At 35.5% G+C, this 11,598-nt stretch overlaps 2 protein-coding genes across 2 annotated transcripts; both read left to right on the plus strand.

The window, feature by feature from the left end:
* Positions 1-5,028: 5,028 nt before the first annotated feature.
* Positions 5,029-6,422, plus strand: LOC136061313 (G-type lectin S-receptor-like serine/threonine-protein kinase RKS1; the record flags this gene model as incomplete). The annotated part of the gene is made up of 1 exon (XM_065781995.1): positions 5,029-6,422. A coding segment is annotated over exon 1 (1,356 nt), but the record flags the coding sequence as incomplete, so codon positions are not given.
* An 812-nt stretch (positions 6,423-7,234) lies between these two features.
* LOC111986128 (cysteine-rich receptor-like protein kinase 10) lies at positions 7,235-8,556 on the plus strand. Its single transcript, XM_065781997.1, has 4 exons — positions 7,235-7,276; positions 7,361-7,665; positions 7,769-7,919; positions 7,999-8,556. The coding sequence occupies exons 1-4, from the start codon at positions 7,235-7,237 to the stop codon at positions 8,299-8,301; spliced, it is 801 nt and encodes a 266-aa protein (XP_065638069.1). The 3' UTR covers positions 8,302-8,556.
* The last annotated feature ends 3,042 nt before the right edge of the window (positions 8,557-11,598 follow it).

The raw sequence follows: 11,598 nt of genomic DNA on the forward strand, positions 1-11,598 counted from the left end.
AACAAAGCCCATTCCATAAAAAATAAAGAAGGCCCAATTCGTGCAGCAAGAAGAATCGACATCAAGGCCCTATGTATGTTCAGATTTCTAGCAAAAAAGGCCATTAAAAAGTCCAGCAAATTCCAGTGAAATAATTGGGCCGGGATCCCCAGAGGCTCGGGATCCTCGGGACGTGCAGCACAGCTAAAGTGGGATTGAAGCAGGTTCAGAAGAGGGACAAAAGACAAAGAGCATGCAGGTCTCATACGCCCAGACATAAAGTGGGATCAGAAAGTACGAAGCAAAATGCAAGAGCTGTGCCTTAAGGAACCAACAATGACAAATCCATAAAAAAAGAGGTAATTGGAAGGAGCTTTCAACCCAGCAATAAAATATTCCAACTATTAAAAGAAAATGACAAGGATGGAGTGCAACCAAAAGCTGGAAAAGTGGAAGAAAAGGCCAAATAGCTGAAGATTAGCGAACAGAGGGAACCTTGAAATAGAAAACCAGCTAGGGGCTTTCTGCTTGGTCGCACCAAAAAGAAGAAATTATAAGAAAAAAGGAAACGACCAGCTCCTGAGTAAACTAACATAACACGAGCTCTGAGGGGCAAAAGAGAGAAATCACTGGTACCTTAGAGCCTAAGAGTTGCACTATAAAAAGAGGGAAGTAGCCAACATTAAAGGGGGAGGCATGATGCAGAATAGAAAAACCAAAAGGGAATAGTTAAGATAACTCTATAAAACTCAAGAAAAACAGAGGAACCGCTCCCGGTATCCCAGAGACAGCCACTATAGCACATGCTCAGATTCAACAAATTCAAACTTTGCAAGTCTTAGAAGCTTGAATAGCTATCAAACTCTGTAATTTTTGAACTTAGTTGAATCTTGTATCACATGAATATAGAACTATAGGAAAAACTCTATAAAATCAAAAGAAAACAGAGGAACCGCTCTCGGTATCCCAAAGACAGCCACTATAGCACATACTCGAATTCAACAAATTCAAACTTTGCAAGTCTTGGAAGCTTGAATAACTATCAAAGTCTGTAATTTTTGAACTTAGTTGAACCTTGTATCACGTCTTAGTGAGCATATTGTAATCTACAATCAAGAAAAATAATGAAATACCTCATATTGATTTGAGGATCTCTAACAATTATTTCATGTATCTCTTTATTACATTGTCTTCCTTTACTGTTTCTTGCTAAAATCCTTCTCACCTAACTATCTTCGAAGGCAAAGCCCAAGCAAAGCCACTCCGACTTGAGTTCCAAATCCCACAAGTCTTGTACAAAAGCATCAAGTCTGTGAGAATTGGGGCTAGGATCCTCGTGGCAGAATCATTCTCATGAAACTCATTTACATATATGTATATGTATAAAATGTATATCCTAATCTAAGAAACTAACAATTATTTGAAGATATGTGTAGTGTGTTTTTTATGTAGCACCCATAGAGGTAAAGGGAAAGGACAAAACTCTATTGCATAATAAACATGGAAAAGATCATATATTTCAGAGAAACAGAGCATTCTGGGTTCTTACAGGCCTAATGCGCCTCGGGATCCCACGACAGTATGCCTGGGATCCCACGACAGTACGCCCCGGGGTACCAAGAGGAATTGCATTTTTCATCTTGAGGAGCTTTATGTGACTTGCACATAACTTGGTTCATAATCAGCCCCATTTAGCTGCGGTGAACTAAGCCCAGTCCACCAAAACAACAAGTATTCAGGCCCGGGATCCTTGTCTCTACTTGGACTATGTGCTAAGAAAAAAAGCACTCTCACAAAGGTTTCTGCTGTGAGTTCATCTACGGGGATTGTAGAGTTTAGGGACAAAGGTTTTGTACTAGATCTGAAACTTCTCTTTACTATAGTGGATTACTTTTCGGGAAGGTTTCCCCCCAGGTTTTTTACTGTGAAACTAGTTGGTTTTATTGTTTTTCCTAGGTCATCATATCTTGTCTTATTTATTTTTCCGCTACATGATTTTGACATGATATTGATGTTTGTTTGTTTTAACAAGTTTTATTCATAATAAATCTAATTATCAACTTGGGTTTAAAACTTATTAATTCTATCAACTAGGGTCTAAATTTCCCAACATTTTTTTAAAAAGTAATTTGTAAAATCTGTATATCACTTTTTTTTTTTTGGGATAATAATAAGGTAATAAATCTCATGTACATTTTTTAAATTATATTATAATGATAAGTTTCAAATTTGAAGTGTAAGAATTTTTTTGTGATAAAGACGTGATACCGCTATTTTATAATAAAAAATATATATTATCAATAAAGAAACCCATATAAATTAGTAAGGGTTTTAAAAAAATATAATAAGAGTGATAATATGAAAAAGAAAAAAAAGAAAAAAACCTAGATATTAATCTCATCAAAGGTGGGATAAATGATAAAAAGCTATTTTTAGCAACAAAACCACAAAAAAGGCCCCTACATCAATGGTGCTAAATTTTAAATTTTTTAGCACCTTGCTATAGTAGGGGGTGTCAATTCGGGTTAGCGTGTTAGGTCTGTATTGTATTGAGGTAGGGGTATTCGATTAAATGGCTCAACCCAAACTCAACCCATTTAATAATCGTGTCATGATCCTTCAACTCTAACCCGACCTGTTAATAAGGTGGGTTGAATTGACCCAACCCACTTGACACGCTTAGTAAACAGGTCATGTTGGGTTGACACGAATATAACACAATCCATTTCAACTTGTATAATATTAAATATAACATCCATTTAGAAGTAACTTTTTTTTTTTACATTCCAAAAGTAGTGCATACACTTCAAGTCTTCAACCCACATTAAAAATAATATAGTTCAACAAAAATATAGCATCCCTATAGAAATAATTTTTTGACACTCCAAAAGAAGTGCATACACTTCAACCCAAATTCAAAATAACATAGTTCATCAAAAATATAATATCCTCAAAACTCGCCAAATGCTAAGTATCAATATTGAAAGAGTTGGAGCAAATAATAGACTAATCCTGACTACGACTACGATTATCATCCATAGATTCTTTGTTGATGTCTGAATTCATAACATCTCCCAGAAGCTCATCCAATTTCATTTGTGTAAGTTCTATGCCAAAAAGATATTTATAGAACTAGGGTATTAGATATTTATAAGAAGGTTTAGATATTTAGGGTTTGTAGGGTTTAGAGATCTAGGGTTTGTAAAGTTTCAACTTCCAATTATAGGTTGGATATAAAAGGTATTTGACAAATCTAAAATAAAATGAATATTTATTTGTTATACGAGTTAAACAGGTTATGTTAAATGCAACATTTCGGGTTGACACAAATAAATTGGCATGTCAAACGTGTCTATTGCAGGTTACGTGGGTTGACCCGTATATGACACATTTCTTATCGTGTCGCTTTCGGGTTGGCCCGTTTATGACCCAAACCGGTTAAGACCCAACCCTAACCCGCAAAAATCCATTTTGGGTTCATGTCGTGTTCACGAGTTGGGTCGAACATTGACACCCTTTATTGTTGCAAGATGTTATTACTAACACCTTACTGTGGCAAGTTGCTACTCATTTTTTACTATTTTTTATTCCACTTCTCTCTCTCCCCTCGATCTCACTCTTGCTCTCTCCCAAAAAGAAAAAAAAATGATAAATAAATAATATTTTAATGAAGTGGTAAAAAAATTAGAAGTTTTGATATTAGGTGTATTGTAAAGTGATGTATTAAATGCTATAAAGATGATTTTTTAGATACTAAACATGTGTTTGGATTGCGTCTCTACCTGTGCATTTGCGTTTTCCTTTCTTTTTTTTTTTTTAATTGAGAAGCGCCCCATCACGTGGGATGTTGTCAGTCAGTGGGTCTCGTAATGTGTTGTTTGATTTTTTATTATGAACAGTAGCTCATCAAGTCTGATGGGCTACTGTACATTAGCGATTGAATTTTTTTGATTAAAATATTATATATACCAATTCTTTCTCTTTCTTTGGATTTCTTTTTTCTCTCATACTCTCTCTCCGTTGCTTCTCACAAAACAAGTGAAAGGAGGCTCTTTCTTCATATTTTTTCTTGGATTCTTCTTGTTGTCTTCTCAATTTCCAGCATCGTTAGATCATTGACGTCAACCAACAAAATCAAACAACTGAAAAAAAAAAAAAAGAAGAAAAAAAATAAAGAATTATTCTCTCCTCTTGTTCTCTTTCTGCTACAAAGGGTGATCTGTAAATGAAGAATAAAAAAATATTTAAAAAAATGAAGAAATAATATTTAAATGAAATAAAAAATGGATAAAAAATCTGTTAGAAAGTTTATTTAAAAAAGTGGGTGGCTAAAAAGGTCAAAGTCACTATTTATTCTTCAAATAGTACAAAAATTTGAAAAATCTGCTAGAGATGCACTAATTGGTGGAACGGCGGAAGAGGGTTAAAACTTAAAAGGTTGGAACATTTTGGGTCTGTTTGGATACAACTTATTGTTGCTAAAAACATGTAACAAAATCATTTTTAAATATATGAATAGTGCCGCAGGATCCATTTTTAATATTTTTTTCTAAATAAAGTGGCTATGGGTCCCATGAACAGTACCGAAATTATGTTTTTTGTCTTTGCATAGTAAATTTATGTGATTTACTGTTCACGTGGTAAAAAAAAAAAAAGGTCTGAAAACGCAAACGAGGGTTTGGAAACGCTGTATGCAAACCCATACAATGTGTGAATCTAAGTTCAACTCATGTAGTCAATTATGTTACACTGTGGAGTTTGACTGATCAATATAAGAAATTACAAAATCCATGTGTTTTATAAAATTGATGCTTGAATGCCTCCGGTCCCTAGACGCAATTCTCGTTGACTTGTGATGCTTGGCTTATTGAGTTGGAGCAAAATCCTTTTTGATAGGCTGCTTCTTTGTTTGAAAAAAGAGAGGCGATTAGTCCTAAAAGAAACAATTAGTCAGCGATAGGTATCAGAAAGAGAAGACGTCAGAATATCCTCTCTCTTTTCTAGTAAGAAGACTTCATGCCCACCCACCAACCACCCCCTCCAAAAAAAAAAATGATATTTTAAGTGAAAGACCACTGCACACAAACATGGACCCTGAAACCATGGTTATGCCATTGATTCTGATCGTGCTTTTCTTCCCATGTTGCACTTCCGTTGACACCTTAACACCAGACCAATCCATCAAGGATGGCCAGTCTTTGATTTCCAACAAAAATAATTTCGCCTTAGGCTTCTTTAGTCCCGGCAATTCTAGCTACTGGTATCTTGGTATTTGGTTTGTCAAAGTGCCAAATCAAACTATAGTGTGGGTGGCGAACAGGAATGATCCTATTATTAATTCCTCCGGTGTTCTCTCCATCAATCACTACGGAAACCTTGTCCTCCATGACAGTTCTAACCGTCTTCTTTGGTCTACAAATGTGTCTGTCCAGGGCACAACCTCCACTGTTGCACAGCTTCAAGATTCAGGAAATTTGGTATTGGTCCAAGGCAATAACGAAAAGGTTATATGGCAAAGCTTTGATCATCCTACAGACACACTGCTTCCACGCATGAGGCTTGGGTTGAATCGGATAACTGGGTTAAACAGGTTCTTGACATCTTGGAAGTCACAAGATGACCCCGGAACTGGGGACTGCTTCTATAAGGTGAATCCTACTGGCTCTCCACAAGTCGTCTTGTATAAGGGTTCGACTTTATATTATCGGTCATCTCCATGGCCGTGGCCAACATCATCATCATCAACAACTTTCTCATCGGGTTTTAATTACGATATTTTTAACAACGAAGATGAGGTATCTTACTACTACTTTTTTGATGACCCCTCCATCATTTCTAGAGCAGTGGTTGACAACTCTGGATTGCTCCAGCACCTTATGTGGAATGACGGTGACCTTCAATGGAAGGAATTCTGGTCAGCACCTAAATACCGGTGTGACAACTATAGACACTGTGGTGCATATGGTAAGTGTGGTCCCGAGTCTGCCAGTTTTAATAGGTTTGAGTGTACTTGTTTGCCAGGGTATGAACCCAAGTCTCCGAAGAATTGGTATCACAGAGATGGTTCTGAGGGTTGTGTGAGGAAGCAGTTGGGGTTGTCAATGTGTGGGAATGGAGAAGGGTTTGTGAAGGTGGAGCTTTTGAAGGGTCCTGATTCAGTTAATGCAGTTTGGATGGACATGAGTATGAGTAGCTCAGAGTGCGAGCAGGCATGCCTGAGAAATTGCTCTTGCACAGCTTTTGTCAGCATAAATATTGATGGGAAGGAGACCCGTTGCTTGGCATGGTATGGTGAATTGAATGACATTTCAGAGAGTTCATATGAAAGGTGGGATCTAAATGTACGTGTAGATGCAACTGAGTTAGGTGGCCTTCTCCACTTGCTTGTATTTTTTGTAAATTTTCATTTCTGCCTATTTCACCTTACAAATCATGAACCCGGTTTTTTTTTTTTTTTTTTTTTTTTTTTTTTTTACATCCTCCTCAAAAAAAAAAAAAAAAAAGAGGAGAACAAAAGGTAACAAAATCACTTCCATTGTATTGTTCGCACAAACACAGAGGAATATATATATATATATATATATATCAAGTGTCATTTTGGTAGACCACTTGAGCTATATAAATGCTCAATTGCAAAATTATAGTCAGCAATATCTACCAATCTATCAATATGTTTTAGGACAGTGAAGAGAAAATTGCACAATCAATCATTATATTTTACCGGTGCCAGGGACTATTTGGAGGGAAATGAGCTAGAGGAGAATAGTAGACATCCAGATTTATTGATCTTTGATCTAAGCTGCATAGTTGCTGCCACTGACAATTTCTCTCAATCACCAAACTAGGACAAGGTGGCTTTGGTTCTGTTTTTAAGGTAAAGTCACAATTCATAATGGCATCGTTGAATGTTGATATCTTGCATATTTTCCTTTCTTTTTCAATTTCCATTATTGTGTGAGTGTGAATACAAGAAAATGATTTACATGATCTAGGATGTAAGTTATTGAAGAATCAAATTGTGGCATTGAACTCAATTGCTTTGAACTAATTGTTACAACTAAGCTTAATTTTGGATCATGGACTCAGGCTCAATTATCTAATGGACAACAAGTAGCTGTGAAAAGGCTATCCAACAGTTCAGGACAAGGAATAGAGGAATTCAAGAATGAAGTTATGTTAATTGCAAAACTTCAACATAGGAATCTTGTCAAGCTTTTTGGTTGTTGCATTCAGGGGGAAGAAAAGATGTTGATTTATGAGTACATGCCCAACAAAAGCTTGGATTTCTTCATTTTTGGTACGTCTTCTTTCTATTAATCTATTGCATTCATCTGTTTTATTTTCTTTTATTATATATATTCAGAGAATATTTTTGGACTAGATAAAACCAAATATTTTTACACTATTTAATCACATTTTGAGTATTCTGGAGTTAAATTTCATTGTAGACCATACAAGAAGTTCATTGCTTAATTGGGGGAAACGTTTTGAAATTATTATTGGGATCACTCATGGGATTTTGTATCTTCATCAAGACTCAAGATTAAGAATTATACATAGGGATCTTAAAACTAGCAATGTTCTCCTAGATGGTGAGATGAATCCTAAAATTTCAGATTTTGGGATAGCTCGTATATTCAAAGGGGACCAAATTCAAGACAAGACAACTAGAGTTATTGGAACATAGTAAGTACGCATGTGCACACAAAGCCTTGCACACTTTCCCCACATATAGAAAATGAAGGCCTATGCAAACTTTAACTCTATTTTTAATACTATTCACATGCAGTGGTTATATGTCACCAGAGTATGTAATATTTGGGAAATTTTCAACAAAATCAGATGTCTTTAGTTTTGGTGTCATATTATTGGAGATCATTAGTGGCAAGAAGAATAACAGTTCTTATCAAACACACCCTTCCCTAACTTTGATAGGGCATGTAAGTAACAAAAAAACAACAGTCTTTTCCATTTGCATTTATAATACAACTCTTTTGGATAATGCTATAAACCATACAGGTCTGGGAACTATGGACAAAAGATAGAGCCTTGGATATAGTTGATTCGTCGATTACTGAGTCATTTGTTTCTCATGAAGTCTTGAGATGCATTCAAATTTGGCTCTTATGTGTGCAAGAAGATGCAACGGATCGACCAACAATGTTGGCAATTCTTCTCATGCTAAGTTGTGAAACAACTCTTCCTTCTCCGAAACAACCTGCTTTTGTTTTTAAAAGACCTACCAATGATTTGGGATTAGTCACAGGAAAGGGGTTTTATTCTGTAAATGACGTGACAATAACTACGTTTGAAGCTCGCTAAAAGGTAAAGATTGCTGATCTAAATTGCTTCTATGAGGATTTATGGGAACAATTAACATTTTACTCCGTTTATAAGAACAAATATAATTCTTATTCTTTTTTCTTCTTTCTTTCCTTTTGTACCGGGTGATCCAAAAGTAAAATATAAGTGTTAGAGAATATAGCCTACTTCAGTGGACTGTACTTTCCCTTAACCTCTGAATATATATTTAACTGCAATGTAAGCCTCGTATGCTAACATGTAATAATTGAAACACATTAGAGAATGATATAACCTCTAGGCAATTTCCTGTGCTCCAAGCATAAGAACTTTTAGGAAAGCTAAAAGGCAAACATGCAGTTTGTGGTGGATAGTACTATAGGAATAATGTTCTCTCAATTTTTCAAGTAAATATCGTCATCATAATCAAATGATAGGATTGTGTTTGCTGTTTATTCTCAATTATTAATAGCTTATTTAATCTAATCACCTGAAACCCTTGCTTTGCGGGTTCCAATTACTTTAACTGGTAAAGTCTAAGATAGTTGAACAAGAGATCTTGGTTCAATCTCCACTTATACTAAAAACCAATTGGTATCTTAGTCTAATTATAAAAAGCTACCATCTTGAGCAGAAGTCATAGGTTCAAAATCTCTAAAAATATATAAAAAATGTTGCTTTTGTTGGGCCTAAAACAATGTTACCACCACACCATTTGTCACACCCTAAACCCAAAAGGGTCAAAAGTATGAAAAACTGAGCCTTCAGGAGATATTGTAGGGGATTTTTTTTTTTTTTCTTTCTTTCCATTTGATAAAATAAATAAATATACTAATCTCTCCACAATATAAGTTAGAGCTCTATGACACACTTGCAAACAATACAAACTACAAATTATGTGTCTCTAAATATACATGAAACTCCAAAGCTCCAAATAAATAAACACAAAGTCACGATCCTCTCTAAGATATGTAACCTCAGCAAAAAATCTAGGCCTATCACGCCCAAGTCTAACAAACCTCAAGAGCCCAACCTTCAATAGAATTAGCTATGGCCTCGAATAATTTAGTAAGTTGAGTCACCAATAATTTATAGCACAAATCTCTCACTTAGCATTGTACTCCAATCACCACCAACAAAGTAAACTCCATGCCCGACGTATAGCTAATTTATTTGTAAAACTATTGGAGAGTGGAATGAGTTAAAGCCCAGTAAGTAGCATAATTAATGGGAGTAGGGGAAATGCAAGTTTCATGATAATTAGCATTTTTACAAAACACAAAACACATTACACTTTGGGAGTTTCCAGTTAATTTCTGCAAAATCAATATTCATGGATAAAATGACAAGAGTGATTGAAACAGTATAGAAGAAAGCTTTTTCAAAATATCTCTCTATGAAACTACATACTATATACTGTGAGCAATAATAACACCGTTCCAAAACCAAAAAATCCAACCCAAAGCCCGAACTCAATTGCCGATACAAAGTCGGAAATCATTGCTGACACAAAGCTGAAACTAATCTATTGACACAAAGTTGGAACTCATTGCCGACACAAAACCGGAACTAATTCGCCAACAAACTCAATAACCATCACAAAGACATGTGCTAAGATACCAATGTCACACAGACTATAGTATCTACCCAAGTAATCACCGGGTAATCACATGTTATAGCCCAAGGGTAAAAACATAAAGAGCTCACAATTTACATGAAATCAAAATACAATTCAATTTCAAGTAGTTTCATAAAAACTTTTGAAATACCATACCCGATATATTCACAAGGTTCTCAAAACCTTCAAACTCATTTCTTATTAAGAAGATATTGTATCAATTTTCCCAAATATCACAAGTCAAGATAAAAGCATCTTGAAATTTTGCAAATAATGCAATAAATTCATAAAATCCATTCTCTAGAATTTAATCAAAGATGCTAGTCTTTCCCATGCTAACAAATCATGCATTCCCCCATATGTAATAAGAAATATGATACACTTTCAATGCTTCATGCATTTTCTATAAATGATTAATAATAATAGTATACATAGTACGTTTTAGGAAAGCCATGAATAATGTTCCAAAATGGGTTTAACCATGAAATACTTGAGTGCAATAATAATTATTTTTCAAAAATCCCATTAAGAAGTTACTTACCTTGGAAGGCCAACCAATTTTACCTCAATCGGGCACCATGAAATCAACCAATCCCATCACTAGGTCCATCATCAAAAATCTTGGAACCTAGAAACAAAATGATCAAGCCTATAAATAACAATACCCATCACAAAGTACAATCAAACTTGACTCCATGGATCGAAAATGTCCCCTAAAATCAAATTGAGGGCCTAGAGCTTAACTTGACTATCCAAAGGCACCTATTCCCAAAGAATACCAAACGAGCATACAAAGGATCCAAAGGACCATAACACAACCAAAACATTATAATACACTACCGCAAACAATATGCATTTATTAGATAACATAACACATCACTTCAAAAATGAGGTAGCTAGTCTCAAGAATTTCTTTTGGGTACCAACTAATAAAACCAAGCCATTATAAGAATTCTTATAAATTCCCAACCGTTCGCAATGAAACAACCATGTTTAAGTGTTACACTAACTCATGTATTGATAATGTCAGTACATATTACATCACATAGGAATCAATCATAACATCATCTAATTACTTTCAAAGTTCTAAAACTCATTACATATCTCACAAAGTCCAGCTTTGAATTGAATAAACAACTATAAATAATTAAACCCAATCTCATAACTCATTGAGGTAAAATATCAAACACTTAGGGTCCGTTTGTTTTGGGTGTAAATGGTTTCAGGAAATCATTTTCCGTAAAATAGGCTGTTTGGTTGTTTTTGAAAATAGAATTTTCTGGAAATCATTTTCATTTGACCGTAAAAAAGAAGTTTTGACCATTGAAATTCATTTTCGTTCCTATTTTCACTTCAAATGGTTTTCGAAAATCATTGAGAGAGAGAGAGAGAGAGAGAGAGAGAGCGAGAGGAAGAAGAGGGAGCCCAGATCACGCCTTCGACGTCGTCGGCGAACCCCGAGCTCCAGTCCGATGATCACACGCACCAGATCGCCTTCGATCTCGCCTTCGATCTCACCTCCGCTCGATCTTGCCTCCGCCATGCGATCTCGCCTTCGACCTAGAGCCTTCGACCCACCGATCTTCGGCCCAAAGCCTTCGACCCACGAGCCTTCGACTTTGCCGAAAACCCACGAACCGATCTCTCTCTCTGTGTGATTTTGATTTTTGTTGTTGTTGTGGTGGTGTGGTGGTGGTGTT

This window comes from Quercus suber, unplaced genomic scaffold (genome assembly GCF_002906115.3).
Source record: "Quercus suber isolate HL8 unplaced genomic scaffold, Cork oak 2.0 scaffold_286, whole genome shotgun sequence".
Lineage (NCBI taxonomy): Eukaryota > Viridiplantae > Streptophyta > Magnoliopsida > Fagales > Fagaceae > Quercus > Quercus suber.